Source organism: Ascochyta rabiei, chromosome 15 (genome assembly GCF_004011695.2).
Source record: "Ascochyta rabiei chromosome 15, complete sequence".
In the NCBI taxonomy this organism is placed as follows: Eukaryota; Fungi; Ascomycota; class Dothideomycetes; order Pleosporales; family Didymellaceae; genus Ascochyta; species Ascochyta rabiei.
This window is the reverse complement of record NC_082419.1, coordinates 1,481,196-1,508,412: the sequence shown is the minus strand read 5'-3', so window position 1 is coordinate 1,508,412 and position 27,217 is coordinate 1,481,196. Positions and strand designations below refer to the sequence as shown.

The window sequence follows — 27,217 nt, the reverse complement described above, 5'->3', positions numbered from 1 at the left end:
CCCTAACCCTAACCCTAACCTAACCCTAACCCTAACCCTAACCCTAACCCTAACCCTAACCCTAACCCTAACCCTAACCCTAACCCTCTTCCTACACTAAAACCCTAACACTTACTCTTACACTTTCTCTTCTTTACTCCTACTTTCTTTCTTCCTTCTTCTAACCCTTACTCTTACACCCTCTCCTACTTCTAAACCCTCCCTCTTCCTTACCTTTACTTACACTTACTACTCCTTTTACACTCATCTCTACTCTTTCTCTTTTACCTCTACTCTTCTCTTCTTTCTCTTCTTTTCTCTTACCCTACCCTCTTTCCATACACTAAAACCCTAAACCTTACTCTTACTTACACTCTCTTCTACTTTCACCTTAACCTCTTTTTTTCTTACTCTTTCTTAACTCCTTCTTCTTAACTCTTTTTCTCTATCTTTTTCTTATCTCTTTTCTTTTTTACTCTTAACACTTACCTTCTCCTACCTACCTCTTTTTAACTCCTTACTCTCTTCTTCACCTTACACTTACCTTCTTTTTCCTTCTTTACAACTCTAAAACCTCCTTCCTTCTTTTTTTCTTTTCCTACTCTTTCCACTTACTTCTCTCTACTAACCTCTTTTCTAACACTAAAACCCTAACACTCTTCTTACTCTAAAACCCTAACCCTTTTCTCTACTACTACTACTTCTACCTCTACTCCCTTTTCCCTTTTCTTTTCTTTTCCTCTACTCTTTTATTCTTTCTTCTACTTTTCCTTCTATCCTTACTTCTCTTTCTACTACTACTTTTACTCTTACTTTCTTTTTCTTACTTTCTTCACACTCTACTTTACTTTTCTTCCCTCTCTTCTATTTTCACCTCCTTCTCTTCTACCCTTTTTTTCCCCAACCCTTAAACTCCTCTAACTCTTCTTTCTAACTTAACCCTACCCCTTACCCTTACACTCTTCTTCTTTAACTCTCTTACTCTCTTTCTCCCTCACCCCTACATTTTCTCCCTCTTTTTCACCTTCACTTCTACTCTCTTCTTCTTAATTCTTCTTCTTAACTCTCCTTCTCTTTCTACTTTTTTACTCCTAACACTTACTTCCTTCTACTTACTTTTTTTTCACCTCTTACTTTCTTCTTTAACCTACACTCACCTTCTCCTTCTTTTTCTAAAACTTTACTACAAAACTCTCTTTCTTCTTTTTTCCTTTTCTCACCTTTCTTTTCCTCAACCTTTACCTACTCTTCCTACACCAAAACCCTAACACTTTTCCTACACTAAAACCCTAACCCTTTTACAATCTAAACTCCTTCTCTACTACTACCTCTTCTACTACTTCTACTACTTCTTTTCTCTTTTTACTTATTACCTCTACTTTCTTCTCCTTTTTCCTACTTTCTTAACTCTTAAACACTACTTTTTCTTTAACTTATTCTACTTCTTCCTTCTCTTTCTTCTACTCTTTTCTACCACTTACTACATCTTTCTCTTTTCTTCTACTTTTACTTAAAACCCCAACCCTCTTCCTACACTAAAACCCTTATACTTACTCTTACACTCTTCTTTATTCTTACATTAAAACCTTTACACTTTCTCTTCCTTATCCCTACTTTCTTCCTTCTTCTAATCTTTACTCTCTACTTCTCTCCTTAACTCTTCCTCTTACACTCTACCCTCTCTTACTCTTAAATTCTTCTTTCCTCCTACTTTCTCTCCCTCACCCTTACCTTTACTTCTACTTATTTCTACTTTCACCCTCTTCTCTACTCTCTCTTTCCTACCTCTACTCTTCTCTTACACTTAAACCTTACTCCTTACTTTTACTTACACTCTTACCTCTACCTCTTCTCTTTCCACACTCTCTCCTACTTTAACCCTAACCTCTCTTCTTACACTAAAACCCTAACCCTCTTTTTACTCTAAAACCCTAACCCTTACACTTATTCTCTCCTTCTTCCTTACTCTACTCTCTTCCTTACTTTACTCTTCTCTTTATTCTACTCTCTCCTACTTCTTCTTCTCTTATCTTTTTCTTCCCTCTACTCTTCTACTCACAATACCTATTCTCTAATCCTTACTACTTTTCTCTATCCTTTCTACTTTTCTTATCCTTTCTACTTCCCTTATCCTTTCCTTTCCTTACTCTACTACTCCTAATCTTCTCTACTTTTTAATAATCTTTCTTTAAACTACTACTCTTTCTTTTCCTATTCTCCTTCTTCTCTCTTTTTTAAAACTTTAAATTTTACTCTTCTAACTTTTCTCCAAACCCTATCTCTCTTCTCACACTAAAACCTAACTATTACTATTACTTTCTTCTCTACTTTCTCTCACTCTATTCCTTACCTTCTTCCTAACACATACACTTACTTTCTCACTTACCCTCTCTCTATCTTACTTATTCTCTTTCTACCTTTCTCTTCTCTCTCTAATTTTTTACTCCTAATACTTACTCTCTTCTTCTTATCTTTTCTACTCATCTTTTCCACTTACTTTTCTCTACTACTCTCTTTTCTAACACCTTAACTTTCTTCCTTCTCTCTTTACACCTATATTTACTCTTTACTCTATCTTTTACTCTACTAACTTAATTTTTTTTTACTTTTCTCTCTAAAATTACACTTTCTTCCTATACTAATATTCCCACCTTTATCCTTACACCTTCTTTCTCTTACTCTTACTTCTTCTCCTACACTTAACCCCTACTCTTCTCTTTTATTCTTACTCTCTTTCTTACAACTTACTTTCTTTATTTTTTAAAACCTTCTACTTTTATCTCTCTTTTTAACCTTCTTCTCTCTTCTTTTCTTTTATTTACACTACTTTTACTTCTTACCCTACTAACTTTTCTTTTCTAAACTTATACTCTCTTTCTATACTAACACCTACCTATTATTCTTACTCTCTTCTTAACCTACTTTACTCTCTTATCTTTCTTTCTTAAACATTATTTTCTTCTTAACTAACCTCTTTTAACTTCTTTTCCTTTTCTTCTACTTCTTTCTTCTATCCTTACCTCTTACTTTCTTTACTCTATTCTTATTCTTTCTACTTTTCTAAATTTTCTTCTCAATCTCTCTCTTCTTTCTATCTCTTATCTCTTTCCCTAAACTCTTTATAAACTCTTTAAACATATACTCTCTACTTTTTACTTCTTTTTATACCTTTTCTCTTCTTTTCTCCTTATTTACTTCTTCCTCAACCTTTTTAAATTTCTAACAAACTACAACTTTCCTTTTTACTTTACTTTTTCCTTTCCTTCCTCTTTCTACACTTTTTCTCTTCAACCTTCTTTCTTTTCTCAACTTTTACTCTTTCTAATCTTTCTTTTCTTTTCACCTTCTATTTAACTACTCTTTTATTTCATACATCTTTTAATAAACTAACTTCTTCTTCTACTTTCTTCTCTTCTTTTTAATTCTTTCTTTTCATCTTTCTCTATTTTCTACTCTTTTTTCTTCATTTACTATCTTTACATCTTAATCACTTTAAATATCTTTTCTAATACTTTTACACTCTCTCTTTATTAAATACTACATTTAACTATCTTTTCTATCCTACTAACACTCTTTTAACAATTTTTTACCTTTTTCTACTTCTCTTCTTACTTTATCCTCTCTACTATTCTCTTCTCTTAACAATTCTTTTATTTCTCTTTTCTTTCCTTTTCTTCTTTTATACATCTCTTAACCCTATCTCTGCTACTTGCGCGCTGTTATACTGCTGCATGAACAACGCTACTCTAATTGCTACTACCATTGCGTTGCTGAAAAAAATTCGCCTTAAAACCGCTCTCTGTACCGCTTATCTATCTCTATAACTGCCTCTTCACTCTTGTGTAACACTTGACGGGCCTACCGCCCACCCACTTTCTCTTCTTCACCCTGCTTACCTGCTACTCTTCTCTATCCCGCTTCACGGTCTTAAACACCTCCCCTCCTTCACTCTTAACCGCATCGCTCCGGGGGCACATCCACGGGCCCCCCCCGCCCAACCCTCTACCCCCCTCTCCCGTGATACCTTATCACAGGCCCACCGCCCACCCTTATTCTACTCTCTTCTCTCCTTCATCCTTTGCTCGTGATGCCTTATCACGGCCCCACCCACCTCCCCTCTTTCTCCTTTACCCTCTACCGCCCTGCCCAACTGCTTTGTGACACCTGACGGGCCCTCCGCCCGCCCCTCTCTCACGCACTACGGCATCTACAGGTTCAGGAATGCCTTTCTAGGCTGCGGCACCACAATCGGATTTGCTAAACTTCCCCTAACTACTGTTCTATCTTGTAACAATACTATGTAAACGCCCAAAACACCTTGCTCTACGTCATTTTTATCCCGTTCCATCTTTCCAATCCACCTAATACCCTGTTTAAATGCCCTTTCCCTCTACCATTTATTCTTATACCCGATTTACAAAGCAACCAACCCTGCCTAATCTAAATTCGCGCGATCAACGCGATTGACGCCCTCTTGCACGAACAACTTCTTGTACCTCTCCCATCCACCATCCTGCTGGCTCTTCTACCTATTGCGCATGTCTTTCTTAACTACTCTACTATCTATCCAAATTTACTTTGTCCTGACTCTCACTTTCTTCAATACGCACGGCTGCTTTCAGATAGGGACTCACTTGGTTTGGTCTGCTCTCTCCGGATTGTGGGCTCTTCCTGGATCGGGGGCTCTTCTTAAATGATCGGCTCTTACTACTTGGGGGCACTGATGTGGACTCCCTTGGCTTGCAGGGACCACTTTCGGGCCACTTTGGGGGACTACTTTCGGACCACTTGGGGTGGCGCACTACTTGGCGCGCTACTTAGGGAACCACGTAGGGAACTACTTGGGAACCACTTGGATTGGGGGACCCACTCGGGTTGGACGTGCCACTCGGGTGGGGCAACCACTTGGGTTGACGCACTACTTGTGGAACTACTCAGGGAACCACGCGGGTTTGTGCTGACTACGCGGCTTGATGCTGACCATGTGACTATGTGGATTGATGCTTACTGCGCGGGTTGATGCTTACTACGCGGGTTAATGCTGACTATGCGGGTTGGTGCTAACTACGTGGATTGGGGGATCCGCATGGGTTGGGGGCTCTACTTGGGTCGGGGGCTCTACTTGGGTTGGGGGCTCTACTTGGGTCGGGGGCTCTACTTAGGTTGGGGGATCCGCATGGGTTGGGGGCTCTACTTGGGTTGGGGGTTCTACTTAAGTTGGGGGATCCGCATGGGTTAGGGGCTCTACTTGGGTTAGGGGGCTCTACTTGGGTTGGCGGGTATCACTCGGGTTGGCGGGTATCACTCGGGTTGTGGGGACTACTTTGGTCGGTGGCCCTTCTCTGGGCGTTTCTTTCTACGTCTCTGAAGTGTCTGTGTTGCTATTTGGCTGTTTTGCACTTTCTGACTTGTGATCACTGTGCAGTCGCAAGTCAGCCTACAGCACGTTTCTCCTGACTTCTCCTGACCTAAGGTTTCGGGTTACGGTTATATCAAACACATTCTTTCTAGTCTGCTAAATACGACTGCACATGCCCCTCCTCCCAAGCATATAGGAAACGACACATCTGGCTCGCGTCTCTCTGGCCCATCTTGATCTTTAATCCGAGCCACTTGTAAAGCTGGAGCTCATTGCTACCGTGCACAATCGCGGCGTCTTACATCTGCTGCTCCAGCCATGGCGTGCACATCAGTGGCTGGCAGGCAAGCAGCGCAGCTACTGCTCTCTGGAGCACTCCATCGTACTGGCAAGGCACATGCATCCCTTGTGTCTTAAACGCACCCTGTATGCTTGTTTCCTCCCACTTGTTGCAGATGGCTTGGGGCGCCCAGCAGTAAAAACACCGCGCATACTTCTCCCACTTCACTTAGTGCATAGATTTCACCTTAGACTCCATTAATGTCATCTGCGCTCCGCTGGCCTTTGAACAGTCCTTCCAGTCGTGGCGCGCCGGGTCAGCCTGAGTGGCTATGCAGATGGCGCACGCATTGCTCCAGCGCTGGAAGTGCTGCTCTAGCCGCTCCAGGTCATATACTTTTTGTTCCGTCCTTCACTGTTGCTGGATCTTAACCCTCTGCTCTTTAACGACTATAGCTCGCTCTATACATCTGCGCTGCTCCTCTGCTGCCACCGCCGCAGTGTCGGCCTGCGTCTCCTCTGGCTCTTCCTGCTCTTCTTCGACGGCTTGTCGCTTGGTACTACCGGGGTGTCGCTCGCATAGATCACACTTCGACTCTCCCATCTCGCATTGCTGCCTGTTCTGTCTGCCGTCCATGTGCTTGTCTATCGCGATTCGCCGACAGGATTCGACTGTCATAAACTCCTTTGCAGGTCGCTCCAGCTTGTAGCCGAGCGCCTTCTCTACCCTCCCCTCTTTTGTTACATAGCACGCTCTCATAACAATAGACTTGCTGTTAAGCCCCGTTCGTCCCGCCCGGCCGCTCTCTTGCACATATTGGAGCAGCAGGGGACACATGGCAACGTGGATCACCACCCGGACGCCTGCAGCGTCGAGCCTAAGACCCAGCATGTTCGTGGCTGTACAAAGCTTCTCTATGCCCAGGGTGAAGCTTCGCACCATGCGTGCCTTTTCCTCGTCTGAGCCCATCTGACGGTAGTATGCAGAGCACTGCAGAAGCTTCGCAAGCCGTTTCGTCTCGTCCACAGTTGGACAATAGACGATGATCTGCGCCTTAGGTCCGTACCTACTCCTCTTCGCAGCCACAAGCTTAATAAGTACTTTTTCTAGCGTGCCACGTGTGTACTCTAGCACCTGGTACGCAATGTTCGTTTGCGTGGTGCGTTCATCGCGGCATATGGTTACGGTCTGGGCATCGAGCCCTGCGGTGTGCAAGAAGGCGGGCTGCAGCGTGGGCGGCAAGGTTGCAGTCAGGTAGACAACCTGTGTGCCCTTCTCCGTCATCTCCACCATCTTGAGGAGGTCTGGCCGCCAGTCCTGTGTCGACTCCAGCAGCACGTGGCACTCGTCTATCACGATACGATCTAGCTGATGGAGCATGCGCTTTTCGTTAATGAACCTGCCGAACGCCTTCGTGACTGCGCTCTTAGGCGTTACCAGCACAATACGAGCCCAGTACGGCGGTCTTCTTCCATCCCACTTCGCGCAGGGGATGCTGAGCTGGTCGCAGCGATCTTGCAGATCGTCTCGCAAGGCATTCAACGGAGCCACGACCACGGAGACGCCGCCTGGCGAGACGGACGCGGGCAGCATAAACAGCATACTCTTGCCGGTGCCAGTAGCCATAACAACTAGCACGCGCAGCTGTCGCTGCATCACAGCCTTAAGGCTTTCTTCTTGCTTGCCACGATACTTGGCGTCCGGCCGTCCAGCGAGTCGCCTGAACTCTGCCTTGAGGTCCACCATCGCGAGCGACGACCAGCGCTGGAGCGCCTGCTTCTCTTGCTGCGCTACCATCTCCGCGCGAACACCGGGGTGCATGCGGCCGTCCTCCCAGGCAGATGCAAACTCCAGCACGCGATGCCAGTCCATGCTCACCCGCCAGAACTCCTCCCGCTCAGCCATGGTCTAAAAGGGAGACTCCATCATGGAGCGGCTGTAGTTGCCCTCCTCTGTTTCAAGGCTGTGGCTGGACTGCAACGCTTGCGCGTTGCTCTTCGCTGGCGCTTTGTTCCAGTAGAGCACTTCCAACCAGTCGCGTGCTTGTCCATCTCTTGCCAGCTCTCGGTGGATGGCTGGGTAGGCATGCCGCCAGGCGCGGGTGCTGAGAGCGGTGTTCATGTACTGAAAGGTCTGCTTGCGCAGGACACGGCGTATGCGATCGGTGCCCCAGTACCTGTCTAGGTTAGCGGATCGTGCCTTCTCACGGTCGGCTTTGCCGTACTTGTCTCCGTCGTCGCTCTCTTTGCTATCGCTCTCGTCGCCCCACTGCTCCTCCGGCTCTGGCTCCCAGATGAAAGCGGTAGGGCGGGCAACGCCATTGTGCAGTATCTGGAGATCATCTATGAACGGTCGACTGAGCCTGAGGAAGTACACCACCAGCTTACCCACCTCCCAGGGAACATAGCGGTAGATCGTCTTGACACGCTTGCTAAAGCTATACCCCTTGTGGTACGTAGTGGTGAAGGATACCAGGCCACCCTCTACAAACACCCCCCGATACCCTACCCCGTCTGCACTGTTCTCACACTGTATCGAGGTAATCTCTGTCCTGCGACCAGGCCCGCCGCCAGACATGTGAACAAGCGTAAAGAGGCCTTCTTTAAACCGACGCACTCCTTTTATGTACCTAGCTACAGCGTCATTGCGCCATAGCGTCCGTTCCGGCTGTTGTGTGCTATCTATCCCACAAATGAATCTCTCCCTTAGCGGAGCCTCGTCCAACACCCGGTCTAGAAGCCAGTCTTGCCATCTATCTAGCTAGTTGTTGGGGTGCTTCAGAAAGCTCCAGCCTGTAGCCAGCTCGGCTGGCTGATCGACGAGTTTGTCCACAGACACCTCTGGAAGCGGGGTAGTCCTGGGTCGCACGCAACCCCTTTCGTCTAGATCCAAGAGTAGGACGTCCTTGAATAGCTGCAACCGCACCGTCTCGCAGAGTCCCTTCACCATCGACCGGAGATCGGCTAGCGAAAAGCTCTGCTTGTCAATGAGAAGCCGATCTCTATCCTACGACACGATACCAGGAGTATTACGTTGCTTTGCCTGTGTTCTAGCTAGCGTACGCAAGCGGAGCATTCGATTCATAGGACTGGGTGTGCCTTTGAAGTCGGACAGCGTCATAAACCGTTCAGACATGTCTTTAACTAGCTCATACGCAGTAGGTGCTGTACAAGGGTCTTTCTGAAGCGCTTTATCTTGCTGGCAGCGGGCATGATGCACTACGAGCGCTTTCGAGGTAGTAATCAAAGCAGACAGCGTTGGCGAGAACTCGTGCGCCGGAACCTACCCACCGCCATGGTGATCAGGCTTGAGGCCGAGGACAGCCACTCCGCTCAGCAGTGCGCTCTCGTGCTCGTCGCCAGTCAGGCTGTGGTTAAGCAAGGCGATCCAAAAGCGCAGGCATCGCTCTTCCAGTTTCTCTTTCTTCGCAGCGTCGTCTGAGCGGGCTATTTACTGGAGTGACACCAAGAGGGCGTCTTGCGTGCTGGTAAGTTTATATAGCGGCCGCTCGACCTGGTTATATGTGCGCCACAGGTAGCAGAGGATGCTTACCAGCTTCTGGCTGTACTTCTTGATTGTACCGACTCGATGCCTAGCGTAGAAGGGCCGCTCGTTCGATTCTGCGCCTGCCTCACGTCGCTCGATAATCTCCAGTGCGAGTCTGCCGACAACCTCAGCTCGGCTGCTATTGAACGCTTTTTGTATCAGCCGCTCTATAGCTTTGCAAACATCGCGTAAGCCTGTGTTGTCAAACGCTACTTCTTCCTTCCTACGCGCGTCTACCTCCCCACCAGCTAGCTGTTTAGCGCGCAGAAGTGCCGCCCTTAGGATACCTTGTAGGTGCGGGACCCATTCTGTGAGCTCTAGCCACGGATCAGCCTGCGAACGGATGCCCTCTTTAATCTTATCCTGCGCTGCTGCTGCCTCACGCTCTTCTCGCTGATGCTGGCGATCTGCCTTCACTCTCTGGGAGATGTCTGCTAGAGTCGCAGCTCCAACGCTCGTCTCGACTGCAACATACGCCGGCCAGCCAACAGCTCTGAACAAGCGCTGGCAGGATTGGCTGTCTCGCCATACTTGGTTGCGCGAGTGCTTGCTCTTTTGCCTCATATCTCCCCCTCGCTTTTGTTCGTTCACCCAGCCATGCTTATCCTTGCAATGTTTCTGCATGCCCTGCAGCGAGATGCAGGTATACCAACAACGCTCCAACAAGCATACCAGCCCGTCTTCTTAGCTTTTTAGACCAAAGACGGGCTCCTTAGCCGGCCTTGGTACACGCACGTCTCCTAGACTCCACGCAAGGTTTGGTAGCGCGCGTACAGCTGCCGCCAGGCTCTTGCGCGTAGCGACTGTGACCTTAGGATAGCGCTCTTTGAGGTGCGTAACGATCTGCGCTGGTGGAATAGCAGTGGCACATGGTTTACAAACTACAACTCGAAGTTCAGGCTGGTGTTTAAACAGCTGCGCAAATAGTTCTATGGTGTAAGGAGCAGAAGGGACACAAGTAGGCGCTATGCAACACGTCTGTTAGCCTAGTGTTTGCTATCCCCTGGCATATTGATTGACAGACTGTGTATCGATCTTGCTTTTGGTTTAATTGCGCTCCTAGCTCTGCTAATGCTGGTTGGTGAGGGCGTCGTGGTACATCTGTGCGCGGCCTGACTTTCGGTGCCGCGGTGTAACCGCGTCAGAACCTCAACAACACCTAACCCCCTTTCTGCACAACCTTCGTCCAAACTTCTGCTTGCAACCTCATTCGCAGTACACAAGTCGATAATGCACTGGTTGGCAGCATTAGACAGCGCCGCAGAGCGGTTTAATGGCGGTTGTCGGAGCTTTCCTCTGGCCAGCGAAGCTGACTTCGTTCGCAACTACGCGTACGAGCCGCCGAATGAGGACTACAAGAAGCTCTTCTTCTGCCGAGCGACCATCTCACGCTTGCAGCGTGATCCAGGTGCTCGTCCGCACAGCGCAGGATGGCTGATCCCCACCCGTGACGATGCCAGCGTCTGCAAGCCCGTCTTTATTGCCCACTCCGTCTTGTCAGCGATCTGGCTTCTGCGCGAGACGCTCGCCGACGACGTCCTGCCTGACAATATCTGGGATCGTCTGGTCTGCGCGGCCGAGTCGCTTGCGGAGGACGGGATGGAAGAGCCGCCGTCTGCGCAGAAGCCCTTTGCTTCCCCTTTACAACAGGCCTCTGCTCCACCCCTGCAACAAAAGAAGCGGCCACACCTATCTGCGCCGGCCCCTACACCAAAGCGCGCTCGAACAACCACCAATAAGACACATCCAGCCAGCCCTCAGCTGTCACAGCCTAGCGAACCGGATGAGCAGCTGAAAGACTCCCCTCTGCACATCACTACCATCTCTAACAACAACCGCCGTGCGGAGCAAAAACGCAGCAGGACACTCGCCACTTCGCGTGCGAAGAAGCGGCTTGCCCTTGGTCTGGTAGCACCTGGCGACAAGGCTCCTCTTCCAGAGCAGGCTGCCTACACCTCTATTGTGCAAAAGGACAAGTCCGTTGTCGCCTAGATCATTAAGCAGCCGGTCTCTGATGACACGGACTTCTACAGCTCCACCCAAACTCCCTACCTCACGGCCTGCACCCTTCTAGAGAAAGCGCGCGTGCTTGGAAACCAGTCCTCTCGGTACCACGCTGCCCAGTTCCTGCAGGCTTGGCGAGAACGTGGCTTACCCTTCAGAGGTGGCGGCGAGCTCGCTGGCAGCCAGAGCAGGACTAGTGCGGGAGCTAAGCGCTTGCAGCTGCTAAGTGTGCGCAACAATGCTGACAGGGATTTCTGCTTTGCCTGGAACATGTGCACACGTTACGAAGCAGAGCTAGCAGCTGTCTATATTAAGTCTTAATAGGCGTCAGCTCTCCTAGGTTAAGCATACTCTAACAAGATAGCGCAGATCTGGCATAACAACTTTGTATCTAGCAACAACAGGACGCAAAATTGATACGGAAAGGGACAGATCTGCACAGAGGCAGTTGCAGCGCTAGTAGAGTTAGTTAGTCCCAACGCTACTAAGAAGGACAAGCAGGTGTTTAGACGACGGTTAGGCCAAGCCATGCGCTGGTACTCCATTAGTCAGGAGCTAGGCTGGGGCATTCTGACCCTGATACCACACGACGAGATTGCGAATTGCTGGATAGAACGCACCCTCTGTGTAGGCCAGCTGCATGTCTAGATTGAGCTACTTAAGAAGGAGTGTCTAGACATTTGTGCAGCTAGCAAGGCACTTAAGAACTGGTTAGGGCCAGAGGGAATTGCTGGCGGGCCCATCAACGAGAAGAAAACGCTGAGCATTGAGGCGGAGGCGCCAGCAACCATCTATAAGGTGGAAGAGATTTAAGACAGCAAAGACGACGAAACTGACAACAGCGTTAACGACAGCACCAGAGAGCAAAGTCATGCTTCGCCGAAGAGTCCTACGCCAGCTCCGCGGTTGCGTCAGCTAACTTTGCTTGAATTGTTCCATCCTGTAGAGTAGATGTTACCTGCGCTTAACTCTAAACATTGTGCTACATACCTTATCGATACTGCCCTACAACATCGCAAACATTAATATTAAAACATCTACTATATTCTACTCACGTACCGTATGCTCGATTCTTCTAGAAATTTAACATATAATTGGGACGCACTTTGTACACGTTCCGCAATTGTTGCAGCAATATTTGACTTCAGGAACAGCGAACAAATTCACGCTGAAAAAGCGAACAAATACAGTCGAGTGTCTGTGCTTACGCTAAAATTTACATAGGCAAAGCGAACAAATACACTGTCTTTGTTCGTATAATCACTGGGAGGGTAGCTAACTATATCTACCTACCCCTTAATATAACTACAGCATTGCCTAATTCTATTATCTTTCCTCTAAGCTAAGTATTTTAGAACTAAATTGTAGAAGCCTTCTAGAGTAATAGTGTAGTTTTCTTTATCCTTATTATTAAAGGATACTAAGCCTTGTATTATGTCTATTCCTCTACCTAACTCTATAGCGTTATAGAGGTTGTAATTTATATACTTAAAGAATATCTAATCTCTAGGCTTAGTGTATTTAGTGTAGTATAGGTAGAAGATTAAGTTAGTTAATTAATAGAGTACTGTATAGTGAAGCTAGTACTAAAGATTACCCCTTACTAGTTGTTAGATAACAGAGTAGTACATAATTCTATACTACTCTAGATTGCTTTTACTATACTTTATATAAGTATAATAGTTATATATGTTAAAGCATTTATCTACTATTTTCTAGAGTTCTAGATTGTTTTAAAACATAGAGGCAAACACAGGGACAACAATAGTGCCCTTCTAGTTTAGACTGTCCGCCTTAGCTTAAAAATGTTAAGATAGGTGCCTAGATAAAAGTTACTCTAGTTAAGGTTAAGTACTATAGAAACTGGGCGTATTTAATAGGACTGTAGACTATCTATCGTGTCTAATGCGCAGAGCTGCTCTTAGAACAGAATCCTAGTTTTTGGGTTACTCCTCTACTTCCCCTAGCTGGTCTTATTCTTGTGCATTAACATAAGCAGGTTAGATATTATAGTAGTGTTAAGAGTGCAGACTAGTAAGCTAAGTTTACTAGTAGTGTACTAGAAATAAGGAAAATAAACTTATAACAGGTTAACTGTATAGAAGGTATTTGTACAGTAGTAAAAGGGTAGGGGTTAGGTAGGGGTAGGGTACATCACGTGATGTTCCCCTACCCTACCCTAACCCTACCTACGCTAATTCCATGCTAAGAGGGTAGGGGTAGAGTAGGGTCTACATAGGGTATAGATAGAGGTAGGGTAGGGTCTACATGGGGTATAGGTAGGGGTAGAGTAGGGTAGGTGTCACTGTCTAACTCTTTAACTAAAGCAGTTATTGCAAAACTTTGTACTGCAGAGATATAGAACAAAGGGAGCACTTTTAAACAGTCCATATACTGTGAGATTCTAAGCAAAAATAGTACAGTTACAGCAGTTATTGTGTAAATCCTAGGTTGTTACAATGTAGGCCTACGTAACAACTGCTCTAGCTCTACTAGTTTCCCTTAGAATCTTACAGAATATAGACTGTTTAAAAGTGCTTTCTTTGCTCTATATTTTCCTTGTACAAGATTTTTTAATAGCTGGTTTACTGTAAGAGTTACAGGTAGGGGTAGAGGTAGGGAAGAGATAGGCCTAAGTAGGGCCCGTAGGTGTCGGCGTGTAACTCTTTAACTAAAGCAGTCATTGTAAAACGTCGTACTGCAGAAATGTAGAGGAAAATAAGCGCTTTTAAACGGGTTATATACTGTGAGATTTTGAGCAAAATTGGTAGAGTTACAGCAGTTGTTACGTAGGCCTACATTGTGACAACCTAGGATTTACACAACAACTGCTGTAACTCTATTAGTTTTGCTCACAATCTCACGGTATATGGACCGTTTAAAAGCGCTCGTTTTTTTCTATATCTCTGTAGTACAAGGTTTTGCAATGACTGCTTTTGTTAAAGATTTACACGCCGACACCTACAGGCCCTACTTAGGCCTACCTCTTCCCTTAAGACCCTACCCCAAACCCTACCCTACCCTGCCCCTACGCCTAGTCCGTGCTGACTGTACCCTACCCCTACCTTATGTGGACCCTACCCTACCTCTACCCCTACCCCTAGTCCGTGCGGACCGTACCCAGCCCCTATCCTACCCTAGGGTACCCCCTACCCTTTTACCAGCGTAATAACAAGGCATATCTACATAATATATAGAAGGTAGATAATAACAAATGTATCTGCAGCCACATACAAACATTACAACACCTTCTACTTAGCTGTAAAGAATACAGAGAAGTAAGGGAAACAATGCAAGACAGCTTACAAGGACAAAAGCTAACAATAGCCCTACTGCTACACACAGACCAAGGAATTATAGCTACTCTAGCTTTTATTTTAGAGACTAAAGTAGGTACACGCAAGTGGTACCTACAACAAACAACAGACACCTAAACTCCTTTATTTACTACTAAGAGCATAGGCTCTCACTATATAACTGCAAACACATATTTACTATCCCTTTATACAAACACACTCCTTAAATTACTAGAGCAGCTTAACTGCTCTCGTCTTATATAGTCTTAGACCCACACAGGACGTTAAACTAATCAATTAATCAACTAGAGAGACACTCTAACCTATCAACCTATCTATTATATCAACAAATTTTCTCTACATTCATCCTTTTTCTCTCTCTCTCTTTCTCTGCCTACTAACGGGTGCTACTATCTCCTGTTTAGTACCTCTAATTCCTTTCGGTACTTAAAGGTGTAAAGGTATAAGAAGAAGTAGAATTAGATAGTTAGTTTTTAAGTATTCCTTGTATAAGACCTATCTGCCAGCGTAGATACCATAGATAATTACAAACTAGAATTAGTTACCTAGCTTTATCTTCTTAGGATTACTTTACTTCTTAGATCCTATAAAGACTATATTAGCAGCAATTATGCCTATTATAAAGCTAGACTTACTAAAGTTATGTTTTACTTAACTCTTTTTCTAGGATCCTGTATATCTCCTTAATCTTTCTTACTAGCTTAAACTAGGGCTCTATAATGCGTAGACTTTTATTTAGGGCTTATTAACAATTATATTAGCAACTGTGTTAAAGCTTAGCCTTCTTAGTACGCATTCTAAACCTGTCTACCTAGTTCTTGCTAACAAGTTCTTTACTACGTGCAGTAAGGAGACTATTAGCTAAGTCTTACATTATACTCCTTGTAGCGCCTATTCCTTACGTGTCTAGCTTAAGTATACATGCTACTATCGCCTCCTCCTCTTTCTTGTCTAGCTTGCTTCAGTTAGGTTAACAGTTGCGTTAGGCGTGCTTTCTAGTGCGTCGTTGTCTTAACGTTGTTTCTGGCACATTAAATGCCTTAGATGCGTGCCTGGTACTATCTAGTGCAAAAGCTTCTGTAGCTTAGATAGCAAGATAGGGTGTGCCTTTTTATTAGGATTGTAGCGCGTAGCGTTGTGGTGGCATGGTTGTGATATATAGTAAGGGTTGCAATGTTAGTAAGGGCGCGCCGCTCGCGGTGAAACACGTTAAAATATAATCATTATAATTAATAAAGATCATTTTTCTTGTATCATATATACTACAACCATTTTAGGAGCGTTGATTGCAGCTTAATACTCGAAGTATATCACAATGTACCGATACAGTAAGCATATCCAGGCCAGAGACCACTGCAGTCTCCCTTAAGAGCAGGGTTCAGCGTATACAGCCTGTCCAGCGCAACACTAGCTGCTTTGGCCATATCAAAGCAGTACACGCCAGTCTTCTGAAGGACCCACTTGTTGCACTTAGCATTAATACCCTCTTGCGTTGGGCCGGGAGCAGGGTTCTTGACTGAAGTGGGGGTTGCTGTAGGGGGTGCTGTCGGGCAGACGTACTCACCCTTCTTAAGATCGAAAGTGCAGAGCTAGGGAATGAACGGCCCTGTGGAGGTCGGGATGGCTGTGGTCTTTGTAGTTGTGACTGGTGCACCCTTTGCGACGCAGGCATAATTGCTAGGGAACAGACTCTTACAGTCGGCGTTGGCCGGGTTCCATGCATAGAAGTTGTCGAGTGTAATGCCGTTGTTGTTTGCGATTTGCTAGCAACTGTCTCTACTAGCGACCTTGTAGAACTTTGTGCAACTACATGTCATTCTAGTCTGAATTGAATCAGTGAGGGCGCAGCTTAGCAATCAAATTGGTACGTACCTGGATGGGAGAGGGTGTAACGACACCAGCAGGTGTAGAGGCACAAGTTGCAACTGGAGCGATGGTAGTGATTTTGGTGCTGGTCACCGTCGATAAAGTAGTGGGAGCTGGGGTCGGTGTTGGGGTTGGTGTGGATGATGTCTTTGGCGATTTGGGCAACGCAGGCGGTGTGCCAGACCACTCAACGCAGTACTCCTTGCCAACTTCAAGCGCAGAGCAGACGGCTCCTGGGTTGAAGCTGAGAAACTGAGCTTCCGAGATGCTCTAACTGTCTGCTATTGATGCACAAGTATCACCCTTATAAGCAGGAAACGTGATAGAGCAATCTCTTTTTTGGAAATAACGGCCAGTAGATTCTGAACTGGCAAGAAGGGCATAGATGCCCATGAGGGCTGTTGCACCGACCATTAAAAAGATTGAAGGCTGCTGAAGAATGCGGAAAAGACGAAACTGATACCGGATGAAATAGTGCGTTGCCCAGATATTTATGTTTTCACTCTGGTCCTGCTATCTAAAATTCCACTTACACGTACTTTGATTGGGGATATTTAAGACTGAGCTGCGCCAAGAGGAGCTCTTGTCTATCGACCAAATATGCATCATTTACGAACCAAAATGTAAGGACACCCTTACATGGGTGAGCAGCCACCAATCTCCTCGAAATGGGTTCTATCTTCCATCTGTTGCGGAGTATCTATGGAGCTTTACACTTGCACAATGGTTTACAGGCATCCCGCTCTTGTTGAGCTGCGGCAGTTGGTCTTCTTCCCGGAAAAGCCGCCTAATACTGCCTTGCAAAAGATTTCCTGACCCAGAATCGATGTTTACAGGGTTAAAACCACGCTATCCTGTTAGAGCTATTGCTGCTCTTGGTATGTCAAGAGACGTTTTCGGTTGAACCAATCGACTCACCTAACCATGTCACCATGGTCGAGTTGAAGATCAGGCCAGCCTTGTGTTCCAGACCGGGCACTACAGTATGCAAAATTTCCATAGTCTTGAATTCTACAATAGAAGGCGTGATTGCGGCACAGTTCGAGCTACAATATCGCAGTCTGACTACACGGGGTGCAAGGTAAGCTTCCAAGAGAGCTGCCAAGACCTCTTTAAGACAGATCTGTCTACATCGCCGCGCTTAACTTTAGGCTGCCGTCTACCTAGTCCCACGGGCTTGTCCGCGCAATGGGCCAGTCCCTGAATTTACCCGAAGTTACTTGACTAGCGATACTGGTACCTGCAGTCAACTCCGGAAGAGTGGATGAGTTGCGCCGCGTGTATCTTGGTAAAGCTATCTGCGACAACCTTTGAGAATGCTATTTCCTGTCTGGGCATGGTCCTGGTCATTCTGCACTGCACCGTAAGGAGTTTTAAAACTAACGGGAACAGATTCTGCTTTATTATAGCTGAGTGCTGTTTTCACAAGTGAAGAAGAGATATAGTGTGCTTAGAAAAGCATGACTGTTATTGAATAGTCTATCGCATTCTAAGATTCTGGTTACTAAGGAGCAATGAATTTCTCCAGATTCTGTACTCTCCTAAACAAAAATTGCATAATTTGCCCTGATGCATGCGACCGAGTGTAATGATTTCCAACTTGATTTCCCCTTAGACAAAGCCTTGAGACTGAGAATTGGAATCGCGGCTCAAGCTCCAATCTTGGGAGGCGATGGTAGCGCGGTTGCAGGATATGCGGACTCGTAACACTCAGAGAAGATAATGGTGTTGTTCAACCATGTCTCTCCTGCTGGTGTGTCTCTTATGACCTGGTACCATGTATTTGGGCATCTTTTCTGGAAAGATGAAGCATCAGAACTCTTTGCTGACCACTAAGAAGAGGCCGAGCTAGCATAGGACCAGTATGCTGGAGTCATTGTGGACGCCATAGTTTTTGTGAAAGCACACCACTTTGAGGCGTCAGGAAACGGGCACACTGGGTCTCTGTTGCTGGAAGGGTCCCGAACGGGAACACAGCCCTTATACAGCTTATCAGCGTAAGATAGCAAAGCTGTTAAGATTGTTCCAGTAGGTTTTGGAACGTCGAAGTATTGTGACGCGTTCACGGTGGCACACTCCCATGGGTCGCGGGTGATTGTGGGAACATCTCTAGGCAAGAGTGTCTGGTGAGCAGGTATAACTGTTGCAGTGGTCGACAGGAGGAGGGCTGTAGTCTGAATGACGTGCATTGTGGGTTGTTGGTGAGCAATGGAGTAAAGCTGCAAAATACAAAGGTGGAACAGAGACACTGTAACGTGAGCACGCCGGATGGAAACTCTGTTTTCAATTCAATCTGTGAACGAAATACTGATGCTGGCCTGTTCGGTTAGCTTGACCGCTGTGGCAGGGCGTGCTATTCCATGCTGTGCTGCTATTCTAGATTACACTACCCAGGCAACACTAAAGCGTCGAGGGAAAGATCTCCTTCACATCTTTCCCGTGGAAGGCTATCTTACATGTAGGAAGAGAATCCTTGTCTACCAATCAAATCTGGATTTCGATATAGTCTAAGTCTCAATACAGTTTAAAGTCAGGGTATTGCTCCGCCAAGGCTTCCTTTACAGCCTTGATGCACTCCTCTTTTCTGTATGTCTCAAGATCAGGCCATCCATGCTCCCGGTAGATTCCTTGCAGCATTTCCTCCATCTCACCATCAGCCGAGTATCCAGCCCAGGAGTTAATCACCCCCTTAGAATTAACCGGTATGAACCGAAGCTGCTCAAATTGCTCCTGGAGCATTGCGAAGAAGTCTGGGATAGTCCAAGCTGGTGCATCGCAACGCCAGTCGATCTCCTCCTGGGAGCTCCAGACTTCGGAGTCGTCTTGGACCTGTTCCTGGGTCGTTTCCTCTTTAATCTCATCGGGACACTCTGGCCAATAGGCGATTCCATATTTGGTGTCGAGTAGCATAACAGTGTTGTCGTCTTTGCCACCCTCCAACAATCCCACAAGGTCTGGCGTGATGATATTGCACAGGAAGTCTTCCGTGAGTATCTTCACTTCCATAACTGCCTTTGGATCTAGAGGTTCTTCATCCTTGACGTTGTCCTTCCAGTTGAAAAACGGTGCCTCGGGAAGACCCTGGCGACGCAGCTCTCCATCCAAGTCGTCCTGCATGTAAGGAATTTGACGCAGTAGAGAGATGACTCGGTCTGATTTGTCCATGCCCCCGAAAGCATTTTTAGTCAGAGTGGGCCATCCTCCTTCAGGCGGCCACTCCACGGTCTCCTCGTCCAGGTACATCTTGGTGAGAAATTTGTAGAAATCACAGATGACGGTGACTGCAGCACTCTCCGAGTAACTAACCTTGTCGAGGTCTAGCATCTTGGTTGAGGTATTTCTTACACAAGCGCTGCGGGCCGATGAAGGGCCAGTTTTGCAAAATAGCGATTCTGGTGAGGGATGGAATTGCACAACTCCTGCAATCCCTTGAAATAGGTAGGCACGCCTTAAATAACAATATACCGCATGCCCATACCACTTTACTTTTTGGGCCTTGGGCCAGGGTTAAGGTAGCGGCAGGTGGTGTTACTAGGTATGTAGCGACAGCGGCTCTAGGGTAACGCTTGGCAGGCATACGGCAGGAAGTGCGGCGCCTTGGCTAACAGCGCGAATCCTACCACCGTGCCGCAGGGTGCTGGCTGTTGTGGTGTCTTTGCGCCTGCGGGTTAAGCCGCCCGCTTTGTTTGCGTGGCTGTATCACCTTTATCGCCGCAGCACTAAGCCAAACCAGGAACTGTCCGACGCTCTGCCCCCTTAGTTACGATGTCCGAACCGCTGCTCCACCTTTGCCACTGACGGCGGACAAGTACCAGCTGCCAAATGCAGGGTTTCTTCCGGTGACTCCTAAGATCACCAGGACCCATCCGTTCGAGAAGCGCGTTTAAGCACCAATCAGAGCTCGGCAGCCATCCCGCGTTACAATTCAAAAAACCAACGTTTGCAGATGTGGGTCGAGATGCAAAGGCAATGACTATCTTACTCAGACGGGTCATTTGATATGGAGTTGTTCTGGATGAGCCGCGAGGCTCGGCGATTGAGATTACTATGACCATGCTATGGATATGCCATGGTGCGTCAAGGTTAAGGGCAAGATGTGTTCCTCCCAAGATGAGAACACAAGACTGTTTCTCATTTTATTCGTTTACTATCTGAATCTTGGTTAGTATGAGATTAATTTTCTTGTCTCTTTTGTATGGTGTGAGCGTAGTACGCTCTGCCATCAATCCTGATGGCACACAGGCTGTTGAGCCTGTGACAGATGACGATGCCTCACCCATCGCCGATATGGCAACCTACTACCCAGATCTGCACGACTGTCCACTGGAATGTGACGACCTGACCAACACGAACGGTTGGATCACCTACTTCTCCATGGAGAGACTTAAACGCTGCAATGAGACAATGCTTTTGCAGTTCTCAATCACACAGCTATTGGATAAATCCGACTCCACTATCTTGATACGAACTTGCTCTCTTAGATCCTCTAACAGTATTGATGCTACTGTTAGACCTGAACTGCTGACGGTTGAAAACCCTAAAAAGGACGAAAAACTCTACCTTCCAAGTCTTGAGTCTGCCCCAGCTTGCACAGCGGAGGGCATTAAAACTAAGGATCTAGTCCATATAGTCACTGGCAACGGTCGCAGCAACAGTACAAGCAGTAGTACCAGCGATATTGATGGTATACTAGACGGCATAGGCAAACACTTTGCTGCGAAAGACAACTGCGATGAGTTGTTTGTTTTTGCCTACCATTAGCATACTGTTGGAGCAATTTATGTTAGACAGGCCATTAGTAAAGCCACTGTGACCTTACCAATATGACACTGCGATTTAGAGTGCAAATTGCGTTAATGCTAACCTAAACTCACTTAGCGTTAGGGTTTAGAGTTGTCAAATGAAAGGTATTGGAGAAATAGGTTAGGCGATATACCTGCCAAGAAACCGTGCAGGAGCCCCCACCAGAACCTAGATAAGACAAAAATCACCCTTACATAGAACAACAACAGAACATCAATACATTATTATTAACTCATTACTATTACCATCCAATCTGACAATATTAATGTGCTAAAGTTTAGTTTATATCTTAGCAATGTCTGCAGTAACTAGACGTATTATCTGCATATTGTTGTATTTAATTGTTATTATTAGATTGCTTTGGGTTACCTAAAGCTCTTTTAATAGTTAAGAGGTGAATATCACTTCCTTAGCTACTTAAGACAGTGCTAGGAGCTTGGCCTTAGTGGTTAATGTTGTAACAGTATCTTGTTTATTTACTCTTTAGGTAATAAGTCCTCTAAATAGCTTAATAGCGTATCCTTGGGAACTCTTTTAGTCTACAGTGTTGTTAGCAAATAATATGTTACTTGCAACTTTAAGTCCTTTGCCTAGTCTAAAGTTAAGTAATAAATTTCTTGTCTTCTATAGGTATAGGAGCACTTGTTTAGCAGTGTCTTAGTGTTTATTACTTAGGTTAACTAGAAAGCGTGTAAGTTACAACGTGGCAAACACTATATTAGGTTAAGTAGTTACTACTACAAATAACAGAGATCTAATCTTTTGCTAATATTAATTAATCTCTAGTAGTTTAGCTAGACTGTTTCTAGGCTTAAGTTTAATTCTAGATATTAGCGTATTATGCCTTACGTCCTATCTAGTTACTAATTAACTTATCTTATTAACGTATGCAGCTTAGAATATTTAAATTATCCATTACTGTCTATTATATTAGACTTCTATACTAAGGAACTATTAAAGGTTATCTCCTCTAGTGTATAGGTATTGCTCCTGTATCTATTTAATAGCATTATCTGCCTCTTATTTATGCTTTAGGTAGTACGCGTTTATAATATTATGTATATAAAAAAAGATAATTATTCTATCCTTAATTATACAGTATAACTCTTATAGTACTTATTTAAATCTAATTCTAACTAATATTACTATAAATTCCTTCTACTATAGTAGAGGGGAGATGCAGAGTCTATATAAGGCTTTCTGTACCTTTAGTAAGGTGCCTGTCTTCTAGTATCCTCTTAGCATCCTTATATATATTTTGTGGTTAATAGTTATATAGACAAACGTATTTATAATATCCTATTATTTTAGTTGAAAATTATATTTTATAGCAATTACTATTAGTTTTCTAAGTAATTAGCCTATAAGTGTTGCTGTATATGTGTCTTATAACGTAATATTATATTATTAGTCTCCTCTAACTACAAGCCTTACTTTATACTTATTAAGGTAGTAGTATTTATTAAACTTATATATATAGACCTACATACAGTTAAGTATTTATTATCTAGACTTCTAAACTAGAGGTACTAGAAATTTAGTCTATAACTCTATTTATTTATAGCTTTATAGGTGTTTATTTTCTGCTTATTTAAATATCTTGTAGAGAGGGTGCTCCTCTAGCTTTAAGTATACTGTAGGTAATAGTAGGAGTTTATTCTAATACAGCTTAATTTCTTTTGCTATAATCGTCTTTAATTAAGCTTTTTTAAAAGGTTTTCCTTTATATTAACTAAGGTGTCCTGCCTTAGCGCCAACTATAAATGCAGCTGCCCACAGCATTATTATAGATGTTTCTTAGTCTTATTTAAGTTAGTCTGTTGTCTTGTTGTAGCTTATCTATTTAGTTAGGAATGCTGCTAGTAGAGGAGTTAGGAGAGGCGTTCGGTATACCTCTACAATCTTCCTACCTTAGTAATATTAGGGTTGTTTAGCACGCAGAGTATCCTTCTACATTATATTATCCTTATAGAACGTTTTAGTTTTAGGTATATAGCTCTATATAGATAGGATTTTAACTGTGCTAATCTAAGTTATAATGTCCTTTAACGTATTGTGCATAAGGTTATCTATAATATCTTCTATTTTGCTGTTAAATATTATTTCTTTATTAAACACTATATTATAGGTGCTAATTACTTTAGCTATTAATAGGACCAAGATTTAGTATATGTTAGTAGACTAGTATCCTACTAAGTATCTAATCTATACTTTTAGGTCTAGTCTTTATAGCCTTAATTTTCTTTAATAAGTTTTATTAGTTATAGTAAATGCCTTACATCTATATGCTCTTAAGTAAGCCTAGTTTAGTTTTTAAGGCCTAGTAACTATGTAATTTATAGTAGCTGCTAGTGTAAAGAATATTTTATATAGTAATCTCTACTTATTTAGATAATTTAGTGTCTAATTGTATAGGTACACTGCTGCTCTAGTAATTTCTAGCTAGGGTTCCTATAGTAGATTTACGTCTAGTTAAATTACGTGTACCTTCTCTTTTATTATACCCCCTAAGCGTTTAGCTCTTCTATTTTAAGCTTATATATCTAGAGTAGAGGGCTTAATCCATATTAAGAGGGACGTGCACTATCTCTTAACCTCTTATCTAACTATAATAATTGTGTTATCTGTCTTAATTACCTTAACTATAATATTAAACTGTTTCCTTAAGGACTAGATACAGATCCTAAGTAGACAGATAATAGATCTTGCAGGCCTGTTATCCTTAAAGTAGAAGTCCCACACGTACTAAGAGTGTTAGCAGGTAATAAGTATTTAACTCTTTTTCTTATTAAAGCTTCCTGCTTTATATTTATAGAAGTCTATAGCTATCTATTTACCTAAGCCTTTATTATTTAATTGTAGGGTTCTTTATATTTAATCCTATAATTTTAATTATCTATATGCATTATATTACACTAATTTAATACCTTTAATCTTTACCCCCTTAGATTAAGACATAGTGTGTTTAATTATAGATAATCCTAGATACCTAAGCCTCTTATGCTATATTATAGCTGTTACTCTCTGTAGTAATCTTCTATTGCAATTCACACGCATATAGAGTGCTGCTGTAGCTATATTTAGTTGTTTAATAACCTACTTCCTAAAGCTTTCTATTAGGATAGCTATAATGTTGCTGTTTCTTTAACATAGTGTTGTTAGATCTTCTTAGTTATCCCAATATATTCCTTATCTTTAGAGTAGCCTAAATAATACTAGGTTGCAGAGGAAATCTAGGCACTACGCAACATTATCTAAGCGTAGTACTTATTTACCTTAAGATCCCTCTACTAATATATTAATAGTACTATATCCTTATATCTAGACCTTAGAGTTCCTAGTCTAGATATAGTCTCCTATTGCTAGCTAGCGTACGTCTCTAGTTCTTAAGAGGTCATTATAGATATACGTAGTTAAGCTAGAATCTAGAAGAAATACCTCCTTTAATAGATATCCTTAACTACTTATGCTATATGCTACTTTTATACTACCTTTATTAACCTAGGCAATTTCGTAGCTATCTAGTTACTTAATAATCTTGTTTAGTGTTTAAGACCTCTTAATATATAGAGTAATTAATTAAGAGTTTATTATTACTAGGCAGGGTTGCTTTCAACTAGTATTTAATTTATTTACTGTTCTTTATAAGTCTAGCTTATATTAAAGTTTATACTATACTAGCTTCATAATATTTTAATTTAGTTTAAACTACTTAGGGGTTTCTAAATTATTATTAACATAGTAATAGTTACTAATATTATAGCGCTGTTTATAAGCTAGACATATGTCTACAGCTTTTACTATATTCCCTCTATAGAATTGCTTAGACCTATTACTAGACGCATTTATTTTACGCTTTAATTGCCTTTAGTTTAGGGCTGCAGATAGCGCTCTAATTTACATACTTAAGGCGTCCCTCTACGTGTTTAAGTTAGATTTACTACTTACTACAAAGGCTCTACTATCTGTTATAAAGGTACTTTTTATTCTACCTTATTATAGATAGGCTAGGCTTATATACTTAAAGAAGAGTTTTATTATCTATCTTCTTTATATATTACTTTAGTTGCTTCCTGTACTAGTAAATGTTACTATCTATACTAGGGCAATCTTTAGGACTATCTTTAGGAAGTTATCTATAACTAGCTACTCTATAATATGTCCTCTATTTTAAGGGCTTCTGCATAAGTTAAAGCTTAGTTGTATTTGCTAAGTTATATTTCCTAATTTTGCAGGACTCTTATAGGCTTTAGTGCTTTATAGTACCTTTCTTATACCCTTCTAATCTTATTATTAAGATCTACTCCTACTACTGCCTAGACATTTATAATCTAGGTCTACAGAGTGCTGTGTTTATTAAAGCAGCTTACTTATAGAAAAGGGCTAACTGTAGTATTTAAGTATTTTATTATTATAGCTATATATTTCTGTTTATCTTAGTAGTTTTACTTGTGTATTTTGTATAAGTTAAAAGTTATTTTAGATTCTTACGCGTTGCTGTTGTATACATCCTTTCCTTCTACTAAGAGTTCTTAGTATTATATCAGAGTATTAGTTATTACTATAAAGGTATTAACAGGGTTAATTAATTCTTATATAGTTATGTACGTATTACCTCTTATAGTTTATATTAAGGAGAATGCCTAAGTGCTACTTAGAGCAGAGGCTAGTTTGTATTCTAAGACAATTAGAGGATATAGTTTAATAGGCTTTGCGCGCAGTTAAGTGTTGCCTTCTAGGTCTACAATGTCCTAGATTTCTAGACCTTTATATTGCATCTTAAGTTAGCAATACTAGAAGATCTATTTACTTAAGTTAGTAAGTATAACTGTTGCGTCCCTCTAGCTTTAGCTAGTTGCTATTTTACTTGTTATTAGCGCTTATTATAGCAGCAGTAAGACTCTTAATTATTAGATTAGATAGTAATAGTAATAAGTTAATAATAATGTATTAATGTTCTGTTGTTGTTCTATGTAAGGGTGATTTTTGTCTTATCTAGGTTCTGGTAGGGGCCCCTGCACGGTTTCTTAGCAGGTATATCGCCTAGCTCATTTCTCTAATACCTTTTATTTAACAAATATACACAACTACTAGTTATAATAACAAGTTGACTACAAAATAATTAAAGTAGAATAAATCCTATCTAACAACATATTCGCAGATAGAGTTACAAAGTTGTTGCCAATTAGCAAATAGGCTGGCTTTCTTAATTAGTTAGGACTTGTTAAGGGCCAGAAAAGTACATTAAGGGATATCCTGCTTAAGAAGATGCAAGAGCAACTAGAGGACCTTACATTAAAGAGTTAATTAACTAGTTTACGCCGCTTGTAATAGGAATCTAAGCTAATAGAGTGTGTTAAATAAAAGGTATTAGAGAAATGGGTTAGGCGATATACCTGCTAAGAAACTGTGCAGGGGCCCCTACTAGAACCTAGATAAGACGAAAATCACACTTACATAGAACAACAACAGAACATTAATACATCATCATTAACTCATTACTATTACCATCTAATCTAACAAGAGTTAGGGTTTACAACCTATAATCTTAGGCCTAAATCGCGTAGAACAACAACACCTACACTTACTAAAACATTAACATAGGTGTTATGCAAATTTACATGTCTTTCTGCAGAGTTTTAGTTGGCTACAGCCTATTATTATAGGCGTGCTGGGATTAGGTACTAGGTTAGGGTTTGCTATAGATTAGGCCTAGCAAAACTACACAATAGCTCTGCAACAGCGCAGCAACAACAATAATAACAAAAAACACAGCTAACACAGTTACAAAATCAGCGCTTAGGTTTTGCTTAAGAATTATAATGCTATTTTTTATTTCTTAGAGGCCTATAGCGTGCTAGTATGTAAGGGTTACTAAATAGGCATTGTTAGTCTTAATAGGCATCTCTTACAGTACCACACTGTGTCTACTGTAACTTAAAGAGAAATTGTTAGGCGCTTTAGTGACTACAAGTCAACTAAACCTAATAATATTAAACTTCTAAATAAGCTAGTAATGCTAATTAAAGAACTTAGGGCGCTAGTAGATGTGCTATAGTGTAG

General features: G+C 43.0%; 4 protein-coding genes across 4 annotated transcripts, besides 18 other annotated features; 2 read left to right on the top strand and 2 right to left on the bottom strand.

Annotated features, from left to right (window-relative positions):
* Nucleotides 1-87: a telomeric repeat.
* Nucleotides 88-89: 2 nt separating this feature from the next.
* Nucleotides 90-5,066: a dispersed repeat.
* Nucleotides 5,042-5,122: a dispersed repeat.
* Nucleotides 5,123-5,255: 133 nt separating this feature from the next.
* Nucleotides 5,256-12,433: a mobile genetic element.
* EKO05_0008902 (uncharacterized protein) lies at nucleotides 6,030-7,490 on the bottom strand (the record flags this gene model as incomplete). Its single annotated transcript, XM_038946653.2, has 1 exon — nucleotides 6,030-7,490. The coding sequence occupies one exon, from the start codon at nucleotides 7,488-7,490 to the stop codon at nucleotides 6,030-6,032; it is 1,461 nt and encodes a 486-aa protein (XP_038796430.2).
* Nucleotides 10,395-11,156, top strand: EKO05_0008901 (uncharacterized protein; the record flags this gene model as incomplete). Its single annotated transcript, XM_059637411.1, has 1 exon — nucleotides 10,395-11,156. One exon carries the CDS (start codon nucleotides 10,395-10,397, stop codon nucleotides 11,154-11,156), a length of 762 nt encoding a protein of 253 aa, XP_059493394.1.
* EKO05_0008900 (uncharacterized protein) lies at nucleotides 11,697-11,981 on the top strand (the record flags this gene model as incomplete). The annotated part of the gene is made up of 2 exons (XM_059637410.1): nucleotides 11,697-11,795; nucleotides 11,817-11,981. The coding sequence occupies 2 exons, from the start codon at nucleotides 11,697-11,699 to the stop codon at nucleotides 11,979-11,981; spliced, it is 264 nt and encodes an 87-aa protein (XP_059493393.1).
* Nucleotides 12,434-12,436: 3 nt separating the features above from the next.
* Nucleotides 12,437-13,281: a mobile genetic element.
* Nucleotides 13,282-13,335: 54 nt separating this feature from the next.
* Nucleotides 13,336-13,365: a tandem repeat.
* Nucleotides 13,366-13,376: 11 nt separating this feature from the next.
* Nucleotides 13,377-13,467: a tandem repeat.
* Nucleotides 13,380-14,133: a dispersed repeat.
* Nucleotides 13,827-14,234: a dispersed repeat.
* Nucleotides 14,222-14,301: a dispersed repeat.
* A 35-nt stretch (nucleotides 14,302-14,336) lies between these two features.
* Nucleotides 14,337-14,769: a mobile genetic element.
* Nucleotides 14,770-14,837: 68 nt separating this feature from the next.
* Nucleotides 14,838-14,856: a tandem repeat.
* Nucleotides 14,857-14,919: 63 nt separating this feature from the next.
* Nucleotides 14,920-14,952: a tandem repeat.
* A 27-nt stretch (nucleotides 14,953-14,979) lies between these two features.
* Nucleotides 14,980-15,484: a mobile genetic element.
* Nucleotides 15,485-18,865: 3,381 nt separating this feature from the next.
* EKO05_0008899 (uncharacterized protein) lies at nucleotides 18,866-19,675 on the bottom strand (the record flags this gene model as incomplete). The annotated part of the gene is made up of 1 exon (XM_038946650.1): nucleotides 18,866-19,675. One exon carries the CDS (start codon nucleotides 19,673-19,675, stop codon nucleotides 18,866-18,868), a length of 810 nt encoding a protein of 269 aa, XP_038796425.1.
* Nucleotides 19,676-21,245: 1,570 nt separating this feature from the next.
* Nucleotides 21,246-21,408: a mobile genetic element.
* Nucleotides 21,409-21,413: 5 nt separating this feature from the next.
* Nucleotides 21,414-26,230: a mobile genetic element.
* Nucleotides 26,059-26,109: a tandem repeat.
* Nucleotides 26,224-26,676: a mobile genetic element.
* Between the last annotated feature and the right edge of the window lie 541 nt (nucleotides 26,677-27,217).